We start from the raw sequence: 20806 nt of genomic DNA on the forward strand, positions 1-20806 counted from the left end.
TCTTCTATTTAATGACTAACTGCAAAGTACTGAACAGAGCTGCGGAGAAATTATTAAGGACTTTGTCAATATGAATTTTCCTTTCTCTCGCATCACAAGGATGTTTCAGACTGTTAAATAAAATTAAAGTGCAAAATTTGCAATGACTGAGGCTGTTATGAATTGCTATGCTATTAGCAACCAGGCAACAATCATAGTAACTACCATTCTCTAGTGGTTTTTCTTGAATCTAATCGAGAGATTTTTCTTTTAAACTCATACATACACAAACACCGGGATCAATATATTGTTTTTCTAATTTATTTTTTAAAAGCAAATATTCTATAGGTCATGTCTGTGTGTCACAAGGATGCTTACTAAGCTTGAAAGGCTTAAAATAGGCCAGTGAATTCCCTCCAGATGGGCAGAAGCCAACCCGCCCTCCTGAAGCCTGGATGACTCCCTGGGAAGTGTCTTGGCATTTCTGGCCTTACCTTAACCATACTTGCAGGGAATGTGATTTGTACGATATGTTGAGCCAGAACACTCAGAGAAAGTAGTAATATTTATAGTAGTATATTCTGTTATGCTAATTGAGCTGAATTAAGCTGAAAAAACCTAGGATTGTAAAAAATCATGGATTTGAATCATTACTAGATGATATGGCCTTTTCAATGTAGCTTGTACTTTTTATACCATCTTTAGGTTAAAAAAAAAATTATTCATTTTGTAAATGTCATGTTAGAAATGTGCACGTCACTGAGCTGGTAGCACCTGTTCCTGTGACCTGAACATCACAGGAGACTTGTAATGTTATCAGTGTTGCTATGCTACAGAGGGGCGTTTCACTGCTAGAGATGTTGCTTTTTGGTGTCATAGGGGCACTATCGGAGTAGAAAATAAAATACCCCTGGCTAAAAATTTGCTGGTTAGGAATGCAGGCATATGCTAGTAAAACCTGTATGAGGCATTTATGATTTGTCTGTATAAATATGCTTGCTTGCATGTTCTTTCTCTGTTACTAGAGTTAAGCTTCATAAAACTTGTGTTGATATGTCTAAATATGTATCTCTTAGGCAGTTCAAGTAAGCTGTGTTTAACCCTATCGGAGCTTTGAAGGAAAAAACAACCACTTCTTTGTTAGCTGAGACTTCTGTAGCTTCTCTTCTTCTGGCAGACATGTGTGTGAAATATCTCATATTTTGTCATGCCCGTATCCTTGCCTGAAGAATGGGTGTGTAGTATGCATTGAAATCTCAACTAATAAAGCAATCCAAAATTTTGCAGCTTCACTTCTTAAAAAAATAAAAATAAGTCCAGTTATTTTAGAAAGCTCTAAAAGTGACTTTTATCAATATACTTTCAAAGAACTCCCCCAATAATTCCAATAATATTATGCACAGTTTAAATAAAACAGAAAAGCATTTTTATTCAGATTCTCATGACTGAAGTCATTTGAGTTACATCTTTTTACAGAAACTGAAGACCCGTGCATTTGACAATTCAATTCATATGTCTATACCTGTGTGAGTGTGTTTGTGTGTTAGAGAAAGGGATACCTGTAACAGTGAAGTTGTCTGTGTCATAGCATATATGCACACATTTCTGACAGATACTTCATCCTTGGAAATATTGAAAGCTGAATGCTGATAACATATTTATAGTACAGTATATAGTGTTTACTAGACTATAATAATAGTCTAGTAAATAGACTATTTATTAGTCTATTTACTAGATAGTAAATTTAGTAAATATTAGTCTACTTACTAAATATAATGATTGTTATTTTACTGAATGTCAGAGATGCATTCAGATGTTATATAAAATGTATGGTCTGGATCCAGTTCATAGCTATATGCATGTGATCACAGCATATATATGGTCTTTTTGATCTGTTATCAGCATATTATTAAACAGAACTGGTTTCTGATTGTATAGCCAGTGATTATTTATCTGAATATAAAGTATGAATGGAAAGCATGAGTTGTACTCATTGTATCTGTGTTTCTAACTACTTCACTCTGCTCTTTTTAATTTGAGGTTGCCTTTGCCTCCTGGAGCATTCTCAGGCCTTTGGGAAAATCAGGAAACATTCCAGAAGTTATATTTCCAAAAATTTCCAGTAAGAATTACAAAATTAATTGTATAAACTTTTGGTAATCCTGCAGAACTTAACGGTAGTAGATTTAAACTGGATAACATACAAAATTATCATAGCTCATTTTAATGGGAGATTTTTGATATATGTGTTACAGAATTAAAACCAATTCAAGGTAAAACTTTCTTCATACATACTTTAAGCTTTTGGGCACACTGGTTCTTTTTAAGATCTGAAACAGAAGAAGTAAACCTCAAGCTTCTGAACATAAAAGTTGGTTTATGTCATTTGATCTAATAAAAGATAGAAGCCTCGCAACCTTAGACTAGCATAGCTTCAAATGTACTACTGCTGTTGACATGCAGTCATTCTAACTTAGCATCAGTCCAAAATATACACTTTCCCACTGTGCATGTAAATACATTGGAGGCTCCTTAATAATAATAATAATAATAATACTGAATTAGGTATGTTTCCTTGTCCGATGAACTATCCAAGGACTGGCTTCCTCCTTTCCTTACAGAAATTGATAGATTGGTCCTATGTGAATGTCCAAAATGGAAGGTTTGGTTCAATAAAAGTGAATGAGTGAATTGATCAGGCAAATTATTTTTTGTGTGCACTTGTATCATGAAGATGATGATGTATGTTTGGATCCAGCAAACGGGAATATCTTTAGGGGCAATTTGATAACTGTCATTGTATTGTAACAATTCCATTCTCCTTGTGTAGATTCAGGCAACATCCTTCTCCAAGCTGTCAGGGGTCAAAGAAAGCAGAGTGGGAAAAAATCCAGGTTTATGTATTGTCTTCTGTTCTGTCTTAACAAAGACTACAAAACCTTTTTTGGAAAGGGAGCTGCACGGTATATTATGACATAAGAATGGTGAAAAATATTAGATAATTAAATTTCTCAGGCACCAAAACGTATTTCATTTGAAACAATCAGTTTTGGTTGTTGGTTGGATGTTCCTAGTACTATTTCTGAGTTTATTTTTGGTTGTGTTGTGTCTAGGGATATTATGATACTATGGATGCAGGTTATATGGATGAGGATGGCTACTTATATGTCCTGTCTCGAGCTGATGATGTGATCAATGTTGCCGGACACAGAATTTCAGCAGGCGCGATTGAAGAGGTGAGCATTGCCTGACAGTAAAAGAGAAGACTGAAAGATGAATAAAGAAAGCTGAGACTGAAAATCTTACAAAACCTCTCATTTTCTTTCTGCTTTTTTTGATTGCATTTGTGTTGGTACTTTTAACAAAAACATTGTTTCAGGTCCTTCCTATTAAGGTGTTTTCCATGACCATAATAAACTTACTCAACAATAAGCAGTTTGTACCATGGGATTGATAAAACAGGCGTGATTTGACATTTGAAGGTGGAGTTAAGGGGCACTATGGAAGCATGGGAAGCATTCCTGTAAGCTCTGGTAACATATTTGTTTGGGAATACATTCAGTGCTTTTTCTTGATTTGAAGAGTTTCCTTCACAGCTTTTTGAGAGCTGTTTTGTCTCTTATTGTATGAGCAGTGCTAAATGAACAATGAAAATTTCTGTAAAAAACCCTGCTGTTAAATTGAAAGTCATTAATGTAATACCCATGCAACTCAAAAAGTTGAAAATAGTGCAGTTCATAATAGTATCTGAATTTCGTATCATTGTTCACTGACCTCTCTGGAACTGCTGTGATTGACTGCCAGTTACAAATTTCCCTGATGACATATCAATTGCTTATTCAGGGTGTATAGGAAAAGGTGTGCTGGGCATGTACAAGGGAAAAATGCACTTTTAAGAACTCTGAATTTAACTGTTCACTGAATCACAAACTAATCTGTTAGTCATTTTTTGCTTTATAATGTCTATTAGTCTAGTGACTATTTTTTTAAGGGCTAGAAAACTTAGAATAGAAGAAATTCTGATTACACAGAAGTGAACAAATTCAAATAAACATAGGCAATCCTTTGAGGATCGGTCAGCCAGGGAGCTGAACCAGTCCCTGCCCTGACTTGGGTCTATGAAGCCATAAAGGTGGCTTTCAGTCTGCTTAAACCTCTTTCCCTTTGAAGTCAGTTTTTTGTGTTGCTCTACTAAAGCGCAGCAGGGCATCTCATCCCCACCCCTTACTGCTTTACTGCTCAAGGGCTGAGCTGGGCACTGTTTCTTCGCTTCAGGCTGAATCTGAAGCTAGTATAACAAATGATGAATTGAATCACCTCCTTAGCTGTATTACCTTTGTATCCATCGTCCTGAGCTCAGTGTCTCTGTTTTTCTCCCTGCTCGTTAGGTCTTTCCCCTAGAAACAAAATACGTTTCATCACTATGAAATTCTAAAAGCTTTTCTATTCACTTTTTGAACAAAGCTAAAAAACAAAAGTGTTGTTAATGCATGCACAGCAAATTGCTAGTTAAATGGAAAGCATTAACAAGACCACAATTAGCTCTTCAGTAAGATCAGTAAACACAGAATTAGAGGTTCATTGAATCGCCATCTAATTAAGGGACAGTCACCTTGTTGAGCAAGTATATTATCTGCATTTACATTATAGCTGCATGACAAGCTTAACAAGCTTTTCCTTAGTGCTTTGACTAAGAATTTCAGCTCCATTATGTTCCAAACAATTAGTTTCTTTGTCTAAGGTATCTATTAGTATCATTGGGGCTCCATCTTCACTACAGTGCAGTAGGTGTTACTGTTTACCTTGCCAGTCAGTGAATGTTAGCCATTATGGTAACCTCAGCTTGTGCTGATCCATCCATCTCTTTTGTCTGTACATCTATGGTGTCCCTGCCTGCCTTGACTCTTTCTGAAAAAGCCCAAATCAAATCTTGCCTATCTGAGGCAACAGACTTGAAATCGAGGAATTTAGTATGATCTAAATCCTCTTCCTGATGGTGGGGTTTCTGTCTGCTGCCGCATTAGATGTCCATCCTTGTGCCCAGTGATCATTCCAGGAATGCCATTTCACTTTCTTGAGATTTTTCTTACTTTTAAACAATTCTAAAATGTCTAGTGCCGATTCTATTCTTCTTTTCAGCTGTTTTACAAAGTTCGATAATTTTAAAGTTAGTATTGACACTTTCAATCATTTGAAATTAGCTGTCCCAAAGTCAAAGGTATGTTGATAAGATTTTGGATAGATTAGTGAGGAAAAATATTACAGTGACTGCAATATTCCAGCTTAACATAAGACTTTTAAGAACAAGTGACAGACTGGAATGACATAAAGAAGCTACTACAAAACAAGCTGGCAACGCATAAATCTCCACCATAGGGGTCCTGTTGATGCCTGATAGGTAATTGTGGTATTGATGGTAATGTCAGGTTACTGCAGACCTTTTTCCTGTGTTTTTGTGGAAAGCACAGTTCCTCTGGTTGTAGACCTTACTAGTCTGCTTTTCCATAATTCATTGCATTTTCTTCTTTTTCTTTTGTTTTTTTCTATGGCAATCAAGTTGCTGTGGTCAGGATCGAGAGGTCAGAGCAGGAAAGAATGGGTATTTATAGCAGGAAATGGAATGCATTATTGAGGCTCTGGACTAGAAGTGGCTGAAGCTCATAGGTGTATATATGTGATGCATTGAAATACCATGGAGATTTGGAGTTGCGTAAGATTCATTCCTGTATGATTTTTCAGTTTGGATACAATGACTTCTGGACAAAGTAGACTGCATCTGAATTCAAACGCACCTGTGTATATCTAGCTTCAGCATTTTTGCAGCAGGCTCTTTGGCCCTTCTAGTTCTGGGATGAGCCTAACCAGAACTAACTCCAGGCTGTTGCACTTGCTGTTCTAGATACGGCTTGTGCACATCCCATTTCATTACTGTGAAAAATCGACAGTTTCAAAAGGTGTGTGTAAACGGTCATGCTTTTGTACTTTGATAGAGCATGCATCTAATATTAAGCTAAGTATTTCCCATTTGCTCTTTTGTAGAATGGGACATTTCTGGGATCATAGTTTGTGAAGTGAGTATAGCTTCTTCAGTATGCAAGAAACACTGTGCAGATTTATTTTGCTAAAAACTACTTGGTGTGTGTTGTAGTGACCGTGGCACAGACAGCCAGTTTCTCCTTCCTGGTTTGACTACAAATCTTAAGGATGGTGAAATCTGCATTTAGGATGGGTTATGGGAGACCCTTTGAATTGTTCCTTCCACCATCGGTTTCACATCCAGGTCATACAAGAGCCTCCCTTTTGTTAATTGGAACAGCAGTGATTCAGCTTTTCCTTCCTTCAGTTTTTTTTCTCCTGTCTTCTCTGTACCTTTCCTGTCGTCTTCCTCATGCTCATGCCATTGTATGAGTAGCCAATGCAAATGTGGTATTCCTACTTTAAAAAAAAAAAAGCCTTTATTCTTAAAACTTCTTTTAGTTAGTCTTCCTTTCAATCATCCCACTGCCTTTGATTTTGACAACACAGTATGTGAAGATCTGTTACTGGCAAACGTATAGTCCTTGTATGCACAAAGAAATTAATATGCATGGTCACATTATGTGACCTCTGTGTGGCCTTTGTGTAGGGTCACGTTAGGTCCTCTTTGTGGCTGAGTACAGAGGATATGTTGAAAACACTGTTGACAGCAAGATACCCCAAGGGATGCTGATAACTACATGAAAAGAGCCAGTTGCTTTGGAAGAGGATTCACAACTGCTGGTATCTTAAGTCCAACTTTGTCCCAGACTTAGTACACACTTCTCAGTATGTACTGAGACATCTTGGTGACTTCTTTCCAGGAAGTGAGAACCTCAGCTGGCTAATTGGAAAGAAAAGAGAATCTCTCACTTTTTTCCCTAAAAGAGAGTTTAAGATATTAGTACTACTGTCCATCACTTGTATAATTGTGCAAACGTGTAGTAGGAAGGAGGGGACTCTGGTTTAATTCCCTTTTTTGTCTAAGGAGGATGAGACCTAATGTTTCCAAGAGAGTGAGCTGGCTGCAAGCTGAAGTCGGGCCTGTATTTGGCTTTGGTTGAAACTATGCCTTTGTGCAGCAAAGAATGAAAAGGATAGAAGGAGCCAGAGAGAATGAACCAATATGACTTTATAGCCCTGTAGTAGGAGTGCCTCTGTGGTTTTGGTCCTTACTCCATGCGCTTAACTCCATGTTATTCGTAATGTTAGACTAATGTTATTTATTCCAGCAAAGTTCTCACTAACAAAAACAAAGATGCGATACTCTCCCAAAGCTGTAAGGAGATCACCTTTGCTTTGTTCTATATTTGTACCTTGTGCTGCCATAGTTTTTATTTCTTATGTTTGTTTGAAAACTACACGTAAGTGTGTATGAAAGTATACACACATGTGCATCTGCAACATGTGTAATTGGAATCCTGAGGTGTACTGACTAAATACTTTTTGCTGTCAAAACGTAAGAAATAAGTCTATTTTTTATGCCCATGCCTATGGAATTTTTTCACTGAAATGTTCAGTTTTTATTAGTTCAGTTTAGTTTTGTTTTCTGTCCCGCAGTGTGTTCTCTTCCATCACGCTGTGGCAGACTGTGCTGTTGTGGGCCAGGAGGATCCTTTAAAAGGACATGTTCCATTTGCACTGTGTGTACTGAGAGAAGGTGAGATCTCGCTGCTACTGATGTTACTAAGACTTGCAAAAGTCCCAGAAAGTTTAAAGGATATGAACTTCTTCACTAGGTATAAAGACAGAAGAGGAGAAGATTCTGGAAGAGATTGTCGAGCGAGTTAGAACTAACATTGGTCCAGTAGCAGCTTTCCAGAAGGGAGTGTTTGTGAAACAGCTACCAAAAACACGCTCTGGCAAGATACCACGTTCAGCTCTTTCTGCGCTTGTCAGTGGAAAGCCATATAAGGTAAGTTGGAGATGTATGCTTTAATGAATTAGGCACACGTGCACATCCAAAGACACAACATCATGGTTTCGATTCTCTAGACCATTCTGCAACTGGTCCATGACATCAGGTAGTACATTATATTTTATTTCTACTGTGTCTTACCCAAAGGATTTTCATGTTCCAGAGCTTTCCAGATGCTTTTTTCTTGATTGCTTTTGAAGGCTAGATTTAGAAGATTTTCTGAATGAAGTTCTGTCTTACTGTTGAATAACAGCAATCTGCTATCATGTGCTTCTGTATATTCTTCCTTTTCAGATAACACCGACCATTGAAGATGCTAGCATGTTTAAACACATTGAAGAAGTGCTAAGGAAAAATTAAATGGGGTAATAGGTTGATAACAAACATGTCAGTTACTGAAGTATACAAAGAGACTTTCTGTTAGAAAATACCACATTTTAAAAACTAGTGATGATTTGGGACTAAATTTTTTTACTTCAGAAATGTTACTGTGTTCTTTACCGTATTGTCACAGCCAATGAAGCGTATGAAAGTCTCTGGATGTTGTCATTATATGGTGGATATTAAGATTGCTAAGAATTGCAAATAGAATTCATACATTTATATAGCCTTAAAGTGAAGGAGTGACTGGATTATCTCATATGATGTCATGTAACCTTACATTTCAATCCATTATTCTATGATGTGACCAGTAACTTGAGTTGCTAAAACAGCTCACAAAAGGTAAGTCATGAACTGAGGACAGCAATAAATAGGAATTCTAATATGAAAATTATTGCAGACGTAAATTGTCAACAAAAAAGTCCTCACTTCTAAATTATAAGCCTTTATGTCTTTTAAATTTTTATAAGTTTTAAAATTTTTAAATTAGTTTTCTTGAGTCCATTGATCTTTTTTTCTAAGTCTTTCTGCTATAAATTAGATTCCTTTAATTTTTTTACTCAATAACTTTCTGAAGTGTCTTTTTTGTACAATGATAGATAATTTCTGGCTTTCAAATCTGTGAAAATCTTGATTTGTCCATGGTAATATTCAATAAAAAACATGTATTTTAAATAAAGGCAGGCATTTACCCTTTGCATTTTCTGGTAATTTTGTTGTTGTGGTTTGTTTCACTTATGATTAGGATAACCAGAATGTGCTTTTGCTGACATAATTAGACGCTTCAGGCTCACTGAGATATATATATAAAACCAAGAAATTTAGCAAATACAGATACTAGGCAGCCCATTCTGGACTTTATAGGCTGTTTCAGAATACTTACAGTGTTCTCAACAAACCAGGGGATGGAGGATATGATCTCTAAATGCATTACTTCTCAAGCTGCAGGGTTTTAACTGAACAATAAATGTAAAATTCCTCTTAAAAATATACGTTCACAGAAAAGTTTAAAAGCAGGGAAGTTACTCAAACTCAGCAGTGCTTTCCAGAGGAAGAAACAGTAAGCAATACACAAATTCAGATGATGTTGATATAAAAGAGAGATTCCGTACTTAGGCTAAGCTAAGGTAGAAGTTAAGTCTAGACATATTTTGCTATGGCCATGTGTCCTCAAGAGTCCAGAAATACTGTTATCTCCTATTTGGGTAGGAGTATGATGGATGATAGCACTGCTAAGTGATAAAATAAACCAGCAGATTGATGTAGGAGCTAAAAGGTGGTAGATAGGTGCTAATTAACATGAGCCGCACCCTGATGTTGCCTTGTGCCTGTGACCTTTTCGTAGAGTCAATGAGCTCTACCAGTGCCATAGGAAATAAAAAGTCCATGTGTTTTTTCACTAGAGACTGCATGCAGCTGAGCCGACCGTGTTGAACCAGGTCATAAAGTCATATAATAAAACAGCCTAGTTTCAATCTGTGCTGTACTTGTTTTCTGCCAAATAATTGCATAAGGTAGCTGCCCTGCTCAGCTATTTGATTTAGTTGAAAAATCACAATCTGAACAGGGAGTCAAAGCATTTAAAGTCTGAGTAAAGGCTAATGATGCTTTATGGTAGATATACTAACTATACAGGTTAGCGATTTATATGTGGGAGTAATTTTGCTCCTTAGAGATGTATGAGATTCAACAAGGCCAAGTGCCGGGTCCTGCACTTCAGCCACAACAACCCCATGCAGCGCTACAGGCTTGGCGAAGAGAGGCTGGAAAGCTGCCTGTTGGAAAAGGACCTGGGGGTGCTGGTTGACAGCTGGCTGAACATGAGCCGGCAGTGTGCCCAGGCGGCCAAGAAGGCCAATGGCACCCTGGCCTGTATCAGAAATAGTGTGGCCAGCAGGAGTAGGGAAGTCATTGTGCCCCTGTACTCAGTGCTGGTGAGGCCTCACCTCGAATACTGTGTTCAGTTTTGGGCCCCTCACTACAAGAAGGACGTTGAGGTGTTAGAGCGTGTCCAGAGAAGGGCAACGAGGCTGGTGAGGGGTCTGGAGAGCAAGTCTTATGAGGAGCGGCTGAGGGAACTGGGGTTGTTTAGCCTGGAGAAAAGGAGGCTGAGGGGAGACCTCATCGCTCTCTACAACTACCTGAAAGGAGGTTGTAGCGAGGTGGGTGTCAGTCTCTTCTCCCAAGTAACCAGCGATAGAACGAGAGGAAATGGCCTCAAGTTGTGCCAGGGAAGGTTTAGATTGGATGTGAGGAAAAATTTCTTTACTGAAAGAGTGGTGAAACATTGGAGCAGGCTGCCCAGGGAAGTGGTTGAGTCCCCATCCCTGGAAGTATTTAAAAGATGTGTAGATGCGGCGCTTAGGGACATGGTTTAGTGGGCATGGTGGTGGTGGGCTGACGGTTGGACTCGATGATCTTAGAGGTCTTTTCCAACCTTAATGATTCTATGTCCTGATAACTTTCATGAAATGCTTCTTATATAAGTTCAGTTAGTTGAAGATGTTATTTTCGTCTGGATGGATTATTCAAGTACCAAGGCTTTAACGGGAGGCCCATGCCAAATAAATAATGGAATGCCTTGCAGAGACTGTTGAGTATTTTTCAGTTTCACAATGCTACAACTTAGCAACCGATGCTGAACAGCTACAGGGCAAGGGAGAGATGTTGGGAGTTCTCACTGATTTTTTTTTTTTTTTAAATCAGTGAGAAACTGCAAGGTTCTTATCACAGAGAAACTGTGACACATTCAGGAGGTGCATGGCCATTACTTTTTTTTGTGCAATGAAAGTTGAGACGTTGTGTATGTTATCCTGGCTGCAGCCATCATGTTTTAATTGCAGAAGCAGGGGAGGGGAACTAATTAGTGAGAGCACAAGCCCTCTAGTAAAGATACTGCAATAGGATGTAGGAGAGGAGAATTAATTTCCTAATCTTGTGTAGTTTTCCCAATGACATCTCATGTTCCTACACCAGTTTCTCCATTTGTAAGGAAAGGTAACCTGTTTTCTAGTTTGGGGCTCTTTTTTAAAGGAAGAAAGACTTAACATCAGACTGTTTTTGAAAAAGAAAAAAAAAAAACAACCCAACCCAAAACATTAGTAATGGATATTTAGGCACGCACTTACCTTTCTGAGGGGCTATTTGCTCATATTAATATTGACAAGAAACAATTATCTGTCATCTGAACTGTTTGTGAAGAGCTTGAATAGTTAGCATTCTTAAAGTGTCTCCATGACAAAAATGTTTTTAATAACTTATTTCTGCTTTCTGAGGAAGCCTGAGCTTATTTTATTTTATTTTATTTTATTTTTTAATTTTCTTTTTTTTTTTTCTTCTTTTTTTTCTGTTTTGGTGGGAATCATTTAAGATCAAGACTGGGATAAAAGAGAGGGGCAGAGTGGTGAGGTGTACGCACTCTGCTACTGCCCTGGTACTGTGGAGGGTTCCAGAAATGCCAAATGTCTCATTCATTAGTATTCAGAAAACCCAGACAAAGAAAGCCACCTTATTGCAGCAGTACAGTATGGAAAAATAGTTGTTTCATGAGCATTGCTTTTGTTTTCCAGAGGAGCCTTTTGCTGAGAAACTGTGATTGCAGAATGCTTTGTCTACAGCTTTAGCTTTGTGCCGAGCTGGTGAAAGGGAGAAGGAGTAGTCATTCTTGTGCACAGCTCTGGTGCTGCCCAGCAACGTGGTTTTACTGTCAAGGAAGAACAAGCTCATTTAACAAGTGGTAGGAGAGCACTGATTTTCTTAATTCTGTTTTTAGAGCGAAGCAGCATGTGGGTAGATTTGAATGGTCAGGGAGTTATTGAAACTTGGCTGGAAGAGGTTGATGTAATAATTATTTCCAGTGTGCTGAAAGGGTTGGAGCCAACTAGACAACATTTAGCATAGCCACAATTTCTAGCTGTTGAGAGTAGAGCTTCAGCTCATATGGAGAAGACAGGGATATACTAGGAGATTTTATATGTTAGCCTTAGATTAAAACTGAAGTCACAATAATACTCTTAAAAATATATTTTTAATTCTTCTGGTCTGTTTTCTTCTACTATGGAAATAAATAATTTGGGGATGCTGTACTCCTAGGGCAGGATACCTGCAGCTTTGGTCGCAAGATCTTGCTCATTGTTTTCCCCAACACACCTCATTTCCCTCTGCCCCCTGAATGTGAGCGTGAGCTGTGACAACGCAGGCTGAAAAAGAAATTCTGTAAAATGGGAGCTGGCGTTTACGAGGGGAAGTGTAGTCAAATGATACTGCAACCACTGAAAATGGTGTTTGCATTGCTTTACTTCGTGACATTCTGGATTAAAAAATAATCCAAAAGCAGGCTGAGGGAGGAGAAGAAGGAACATCAGCGTCGATGACGGTTAAGCCCGAGGAACTGTATGTAAAAGAGCCATGGCTTTATACAGTTGTGTGCTAACCCAAGCCGTCGTATCGCACCCATCAGCAAGTTCAGTGCTCCCTCTCGTGGCAGATTCTGACCGGTAGATCCATCGTAACTCATACCTGTTAGTGGCAAAATGTGCTTATGAGAAGTATCTGGCATCCAGCTATTTTAATGCTACTGTATGTACCAAGCTTAATAGACTTATAAACACAAATAGCACTGAATTCTTTTTTATTGACATTGGGGGAGAAAAACCTTTCACCATCTGATTGACTGAAGTTTGCCAAATGAAAATAGACAAAACAAATGTTTATGTACGTGCAAACATTGCAGATCAAACTGCTAAAAGAAATAACTAAAAGACAGGTCTTGAGCTAAGATCAAGCAGCAGAAAAATAGCAAATAGGTAAATGACTATTAAATAGGTCTTACTTTGAAACTTCCCATTTAAACAAAGAATAAACAACAATAACACCACCAAATAAAGCCACAGCAGGTAATAGTTGCTCTTCTAAACTTTTATACACTATATATTTATCATTCTGTCTTTCAGTTATTTCCTCTGATAAAACTGACTTTTGTGAAGTCTCAGCAAGGCCATCTTGGCTAAAAGCATGTTAGACAGGAGCCTGTCTAATGCCCTGTTATAATGAAGAAATGGTGAGGTTTGGCTTCTTTTTTCTTTCATTTTCTTTGTTGAATATATCTGGAAACAAGAATCTGATTCTATGCAAATATTAGATTTAATTTTCCAATGCTGGCTGGTGTCTGAAGATCCTGGAACGAAAAGGTGGCTCTTGGTAAAGCAAGATTCTTCTTGGTCCGCAGGTAACATAGAAGAAAGTTTTTGTTCCTTTGTATAAATCATGTTTTATTAAATTGCCTTTTTTTTTTTTTTTGTAAACAGTTCTTCTGGGTTTATTTGTTTAAGAGGTGAGCCATCATGGTGCTTCTGTATAGATATCTGACATTTCCATTTTGTCTTTAGAGGTCCATTTTGGCTCCAGTTCCAGGTTATGTCGTTCTATTATACATCATCAGAGGCAGGTGTTTAGCTTTAAATATTGACAGATTTTCTCAGTAGGAACATGTTGAAGCTTCTAACTCTGCTAAACATATTCATTTGACTGTTACAATCCAAAAACTGTAAAAATGGTGGAATGGAAAGATACAAACAGTATTATTGACACTGTATTGTCAAATGTTTGCACTGAGACCCCATGTACCATAGATTTTATTTTTAAAAAATCATATTTATATCCATTTACATAAAACTTACACATTTTAAAAGAAATACATACACAGTAAATACGTAAATGTCTAGTATTTTACAATAAAACAGATGGAACAATGTAAAAATGAGTGGCTTCGTTTGATAAAAGCTTTGGATGTGCACTACTGCCAAATTTCTGATGACAGAGATGCTGAGAAGAAAGGGGGGAGGTTTTGTTTTTCTTTTTTTTTTTTTTAATAGTAATTTAGGTATTTTTTACTCTTGTTTTAAACTAACCAATACATGAAAGGAACATCATATCTGTTTGTCTGATATACCTTATGTGTTCTCTTCCCTATTACCCTGTTCTTGTAGAGAGTTTTAATGCTCTTTTTCCTAAGCAGTGGTAGTGCACTTCAGGTAAAGTAGAAGAAAGAGATGACATCTAAGGAAAAAAATAAACAAACATTAATTAGCGAGATTCTTTGATTCTCATTTGGTCTAGGATGCAATGACACCAGAAAATATTATAGCACTAACTAAGCTATTGCATGGTTTACTAAAACATGAGTTTTGAGTATCTGAGGGAGACATGCATTTGTTGTTTTAGATCTGCAACATAAATCTATTAATAATGCATTTTAATCTTTACTAATGTATACTGATTCTTGTCCTAGATCAAAACAAACTCCTGCTTATGTTCATTTTAAAGTTGTTTTCTTGATGTTTTGATTCAGCACTGGGGTTAGTTTCCTGCATCTGTAGACTTTTGCCTGTTTGGCAGAAGGCTGAACACACATTTTAAGTGTATAGACCTTGTTGATATACTCTGTGATTCTCCTCGTTCACTGCACCTTGACAGCATTTACCTTTTTCCACCCTGATGATTTCTTTGCTATGGACCAGCTGTTTCCAGATTATCATTCACATCTTTTTGGTACTCTTCTCCATCTGTCTTTACAAATCCTCTTTGGAACCCTTCATTGATAAACTACATAGTTGATTTTACCAAATCCCCTTTCACATTTCATTAGAAGGAAAGTGAAACTGTATGTTCTATTGCCCCAGCCTGTGGCAACGAAACTGTCCTGGCTGAGCCTTCTGAATTGGTGGTGACAGGTATTTCATAAAAGTGTTGGGAAAGCTTAGACAGTGTGAGTGCCAAATCCACTGGCTGTGTAATGGCATTGCAGATGCTCAGCTGGGCAACATACAGCCACCAGAGCAAAGAGCTTGACCTGTCCCATGCGCTCTGTGGTAAACTTCTTTGCAAGATTAAATGGCCAGACACCAGCAGTCTTAAATGTTCTTAAATTTCTGATCTTGAGAGTGCACTCAAACTGGGCTGCGCAGATTATGCTCATGTAACTGTTCTGAGAATGTCAGTTCATGGTTTCTGGCAGCTTGTCATGGTGCTTTCAACAAATGTTTTAAAAAAAATACCTGAAATGCAACTTGAAAGCATATGAATTGAACCCAGCCGCTGTGAAGAAACACCCTAAGACACTGTAAGGTTGTACCTAACTGGTATTGTTGGCATAAACTATTTTGAAATACAAGGCTTTGACATTCTCTGTAAGAAAGGTGAGTAGCAGAACACAAGAATCCACAGCCTGCTGTGGTCACAGGCCATCTCATTTGTTCCACGTGCAACCCGTTTGCAGCTCTCTTTTCAGTCTGCTCTTCTTATGCATATTCTCCTCTAGTATGAAAAAAATTCTCTTATATTGCTGTTGTATGATAGCTCATCCAGCTATCCATCCCCTCTGCTTCTTAGTTAGAATCAGTCCCTGATTCTATGCATGCAGGTAGTTTAGTCACCAGAGTAACACAACTACTGATGTATTCTAGGCAAGGTGTTACAAGCCCTGGATCTCAGTCTGACCTGGATGTGGCAAATTTCAGGAGGCATGTTGTAATGAATAATCTTCCCTTTTGTCCAAGTATCAATCAATTCCTTCCATGAAGAAACGGTTACTCAGGAACTGTGATCACAAAATTCTGAAAATTCTTCTGTTGCCCTTCAATCAACTTCACATCCCCCATATGAGCAGTTTTTGCTTACACGTTCATCCTTGAGATTCAGGTAATTTAAGTTTTCAAATCTGATATAATAACAAAGGAAATCTTTTCCCTGCATATTTTTTATATGATTTACTGAAATCCAAAATTATTTTAACTCGCTGTTTGGTTTCTAACCTGCATGACATTTTGAAATTGCACTTATGAACAGTGCATACACTAAAGTTCTAGTTCACACCATCTTGTTGCTTCTCTAAAAGGAGTATATAGTAAGTGAAAAGAAATAGTAGTATATTAGTGTCAGTCATCCTCATATATTAGCCTTTACAATTTAGATGTAAATTTGATATTCTTATAGAGCTCTCAAGCATTTAAGATTAGACTGTAATTGGCAGAATAGTGGACAAGCAGCAAGTACTGATGTGATGCATACCGCTGATACTTGAAACTACTATAGTTACTACTTGAACTCCTATAGAAATTGCAGTTAACTTGTATAGCTTGTATAACTTTGTATAAACATCTTTTTGCTCAAAATACATAGCTCCCATATATATATAGGGCCAGCAAAGTTTGCTACTTTACTTCTGTTTGTGGATTGCTACTTTTTAGACAATTTTTGAATACAGTGGGAATACACAGTTTGGATAATCTTAAGTTAATTTTTGTTAACATACCAATTTTCAATTTCTGCCCTTGTTGCACTCTTCAAACCTATTGGAAAATACCAGCTCATGTGCCTGGCCCATTACTGTTGGCCTAATAGATAGCTTGGTGTTTGAACTTAATTTCTTGGTCATACTTTAGTGCTTTCAACGTTGCAATTCTGAAGCATATAGGAGAAAAGATGTGCATCTCTGCTATCAGCTCTACCCCCACTGAACCCGGGCAGAGTACTGTCATTGACTTTACTTACATAACACCAAACTCTAATCTATACATATGTACACATAAAAAGATTTATATAGTTTACATGCTTCATCATCATCTTTGTAGGACCAGCTGCTAAACTTACCTATTTTAGGAAAAAAAAGTCTCCTGTGCTTATTTTTCAGTGGTGGCATGAAAAGTTCCCTTTTCTACTAGATTAAGATTTTATACTCTTGCAGTCTCCTGAAGATCTATGAAGTAAAGCCCATATCATCAGTAGGATCCTGAGCAGTCTATGTTTTCCACTGGTAACATTTGCTGTTCCTAAGCACTTTTTGAACATGCCCAGAATTAGTAACATCTCGATGGCCCCAGGCCTCTCCCAGTCTTGGGAAGCTAAAAAAAGGACTTTCTTGCAGATGCTGGCATGTCTTGCCTACAATATGTAACAGCTATCAAAGCATGTTTAATGCCTGGTGAGGTTTTGGTGCTATCCAAATATTCTTTCCAGCTCCCCTACAATCCCCTGAGTAACTAAATGGAAAAGAAAACTTTTTTACTGAGAAAATATTAGCATGAAATGGTGCCATACTGATGAAAGCGCTCATCATGTTAGTATTTTTTGCAAAACTTATGATGCAGCAGAAAACAGTGTATTTCCACAGAACTCTGGAAGAGCGAATCTGTGAGATTCATAGCTATGTTCAAAAGATAAGTGGTGAGAAATGCAACATGAATTCCAGTACTAGATTTGACCCAAAGTTGCATCCAGCTCAGAATATCCTTTCTTTGCCACTGGTCAATTCTGAATGATTTGAGAAGTGCAAGAATCTCTGTAATAGATAACTTTGGAAGATTTTCTGTATAGGGAAGTTTTGTTCTAGCTTTATGCAGCTACCTGATGTTCTAAATCGAGCCATATCTCTCATTTAAAAAAAAAAAGAAAGAAAAAAGTAAATCTTTTCTGCTTTACTAGTTTTTTTTTTCTCTCTCCCTAGCTCCTGGTAGAACTACTTCAAATTCTTATAAAGTAAATTCACTCCCTGTGCCTACTGCTGTCTCTCCAATTCTAGCTTTAAGTTTGAGAACATACAAAATACGTTATGGTTGGTGAGCTATCATCTGAACAGAGTTGTCTGAAATCTTTTGGCTTATCTGCTGAAGTGGTTTCAGCAGAAAGAACCTGCTGTTTGAGATGGGAAAAGAATAGCGTAGCATCTCCTGGACTGAGCTTGAGATGGTTGTCATGATCAAATGACACCCTAGTGAGTCTGAGTTAGGTCCTCTACTCCATGCTGGCTCTTGCTTGAATAATGCCAAGGAATATTGGGTGTAGTGTATAGTTATAAAGAGCTTTCATGATGGCCCCTTATGAATACTCACAACAATTCAGTGCTGGCTTCTTTGCTAGGCCTTGTCAGCATGAGTATGTGCGAACTGTTGAGCTGTCTAACCTCTGCAGTCGTGATGAAGCAACTGCAAATTGCAAAAAGAAGAAACAAACCAGAACCTCTTTAGAATCATGAAGAAAATAAATCAGTCTGTTTCCCACTGGAAGGGTGGCTATTAAACTGCTCTGTGGCTTTCTGTGACATGATCTGGGCATGGTCTAGTTCCGAACTCTGAGTTTCTTCATGTCTGGTGTACTATTGAAATCCGTCTTAAGTGAATACGGTTTAAAACTCAATTTTGTCTTTATTTTGTCGGAAGTCCTAATACTGTACCTATCATGCTGTTTAAATACTATAGTGGTCTTAGCACTGGGAGATAGGAAGCCAAATCCTGGATGAAGATATAGGTCTTCAGAGCTACCTATCTTTAAGTCTACTGAGTTCAGCACCCAGCTCAATAATAAACTGTCTGGAAGACCTCAGGTAAATCACTAAATCTCCCTTGTGCCTTAGTTCCCCATCTGTAAAATGGGAATATCATCTTCTACATCATAGCATGGCTAGAAGACGAAATCCATGAATGTTTGTAAGGTTCTTAGCTACTACAGTAATGTGGGCCATGGAAATGCCTAGGGAGCTAGTACCTTTATTTGTACATGGAATTTGCCTTGGAATGGATTCTTGTCTTACAGCTTCATCATTGCCAAAAAGTGCAGGATTAAAAGCAAAGCGTGCACATGAGCAGTGGAGTTAATGAAATTCAGTGATGCAATCAGTAAATTATTCCATCTGTAACTGCAACTATAAAGTACTGTTTTTAAAGGTGAGAAACTTTAATGGAATTTAGATGGCAATATTGTCATACCAAGTTCATTCAAGAGTTACAGAATGTAATCACTACAAGCAGTGTATTAAATTACTTTGAGACAAGTCTATTCATAGACCTAAATTCTCTCATGAGGAAATAAACAGCAGTATTGAAATGGGCCAATCTGTGTACTGGTACTTCTCAGAACTTCAGGCAGGTATACATGGCTTTATCATCCATATACCTGGAGGAATAGCCGCAATGGGATTTGTCCCTCCCGCCTGCCCTCTTACAATGATTTTTAAATTTTACTTATTTTTTAATTATGATACGCCTGTTACTTTTCCAATCATTGCTGAGTTAGTGCATCTTTTGGAAATTAAAAGATTTCCAGAGAAAATTAAGACTGGTATACAGTAACTCAATTAGTACCTGAAATTCAGTATATGCTAACTATACTACCCGTCTGATTGTTATTAATTGTTAGCAACTTGAGTTATTTGATGGTCAAGGCTAAGCTAGTTAGTTTGAAAGTCAAATAGGAAAATAAAGGTGATAGCCCTTTCTAAGTTCATTCTCTAAAATAGGCTCCACCTGCTAGAGAGGCTAATGAGTTGAAAAATTTGCTTAGATATTATATGCAATCTTAGATGAAAGTCAGTAAATTAATTCCTCTTGTTCTGAATGTTTCCTTTGCAGATCTAGGATGGCTAGATTGCCTTTTTTTTTTTTTTTAAAGTAAACACTGACAGTCTGAAGCAAACCTGAGAAAAATCAATAGTATGCCAAGTCAGTGCTTTTCCATTCCCTAATTCAACTCTCCCAGACTCCATTCATCCTAGTTATGTGAACGCAGCCGCTCTGGTGCAAGACAGACATGCACTAAAAGTCAATTTAGCATGCTAGAATAAGCCTCTTGCTTTTCAATGGTAAGTGCAGAAATGGCTGCATACCATCAGTCGCCATCTTCCGTGACTGCCCTGATGTTGTGGTTAATCTGAACCCAGCTGGCAGCGTTTCTGAGGAGCCCGGCATCATGCTGATCCCATGAACCTCACGCGGAGGAAACTGTCGTCGCCAGGAGGGGCCACGTCTGAAGTTCTTGTCATCGCTCTGTCAACGCAGAGTTGTATTTGATAAAGCAAAATGAAATTTTTTGATTAATTATCCCGCTGTCTGCTGCCTCTCCCATTGTCAAATGTATTCCACAACAACTACCCTGCTCTGTTGCACTGCATCCAGTAACTGCAATGCGTTTGAGACACTCTTGTAAAAGTAAATGCTTTACAAATATTAAATGCTAGGGTGGAAAACTCTTCTTAAATCTCTGGCTCGATATAGTAGAGGGAAGTAGAACTTTTAAGAAAGTCAGATCTCTTCCAAATACAGTGACACAAAGTGCAGTGGTTTGTTACTGCATTAGGAAGCTTACATAAAGTGCTAATAAAGAAATAAACACTCATGTGCATGCACAGAATTCCTAGGCATCTCACATTTTCAGCAAGTCCTTAAAAGTTTTATTCCTCCTCACAAGCAGAAGTCCAAGACTTGAACATTTTTTCATTGGACTCTTACCTTAAGATGAATGTTTTCCATAGGTGGATTTGAGATTCACCGTCCTAGATAACTGCCCCAAATCCCACTCTATTACATATTGATTAACTTTGAAGAACCAAAAAAAAAAAAAACCCACCAAAAATCCACTTTTCTTTTTTTTTTTTTTTTTTTTTTAAAGGGTGTAAGTGTCCTAAAGAATAGGTTGCACAGGCATTCCCCCCCCCCCCCGCCACTTGCTCTGGCCAATGAAACT

General features: G+C 37.8%; 2 protein-coding genes across 10 annotated transcripts in view; one reads left to right on the forward strand and one right to left on the reverse strand.

Moving 5' to 3' along the window:
- The window catches only part of ACSS3 (acyl-CoA synthetase short chain family member 3), an 87499-nt gene extending 78512 nt beyond the window's left edge, over positions 1-8987 (forward strand). For both annotated transcript variants that reach the window (XM_076333686.1, XM_076333695.1), the window contains 5 exons: positions 2020-2101; positions 3093-3215; positions 7555-7654; positions 7734-7909; positions 8207-8987. In XM_076333686.1, coding sequence (XP_076189801.1) covers positions 2020-2101; positions 3093-3215; positions 7555-7654; positions 7734-7909; positions 8207-8272 — 547 coding nt within the window. In that variant the 3' untranslated portion in view covers positions 8273-8987. The remainder of the gene's footprint in view (positions 1-2019; positions 2102-3092; positions 3216-7554; positions 7655-7733; positions 7910-8206) is intronic.
- Positions 8988-12906: 3919 nt separating this feature from the next.
- The window catches only part of PPFIA2 (PPFI scaffold protein A2), a 356055-nt gene continuing 348155 nt past the window's right edge, over positions 12907-20806 (reverse strand). For 7 of the 8 annotated variants that reach the window (XM_076333728.1, XM_076333708.1, XM_076333774.1 and 4 more), the window contains 3 exons: positions 19950-20109; positions 18181-18273; positions 12907-14350 (listed from right to left, as the gene is read on the reverse strand). In XM_076333728.1, the coding sequence (XP_076189843.1) occupies positions 18215-18273; positions 19950-20109 (219 nt within the window). In that variant the 3' untranslated portion in view covers positions 12907-14350; positions 18181-18214. The remainder of the gene's footprint in view (positions 14351-18180; positions 18274-19949; positions 20110-20806) is intronic. The other variant, XM_076333719.1, reaches the window with a different exon arrangement.

This window comes from Aptenodytes patagonicus, chromosome 1, assembly GCF_965638725.1.
Source record: "Aptenodytes patagonicus chromosome 1, bAptPat1.pri.cur, whole genome shotgun sequence".
Lineage (NCBI taxonomy): Eukaryota > Metazoa > Chordata > Aves > Sphenisciformes > Spheniscidae > Aptenodytes > Aptenodytes patagonicus.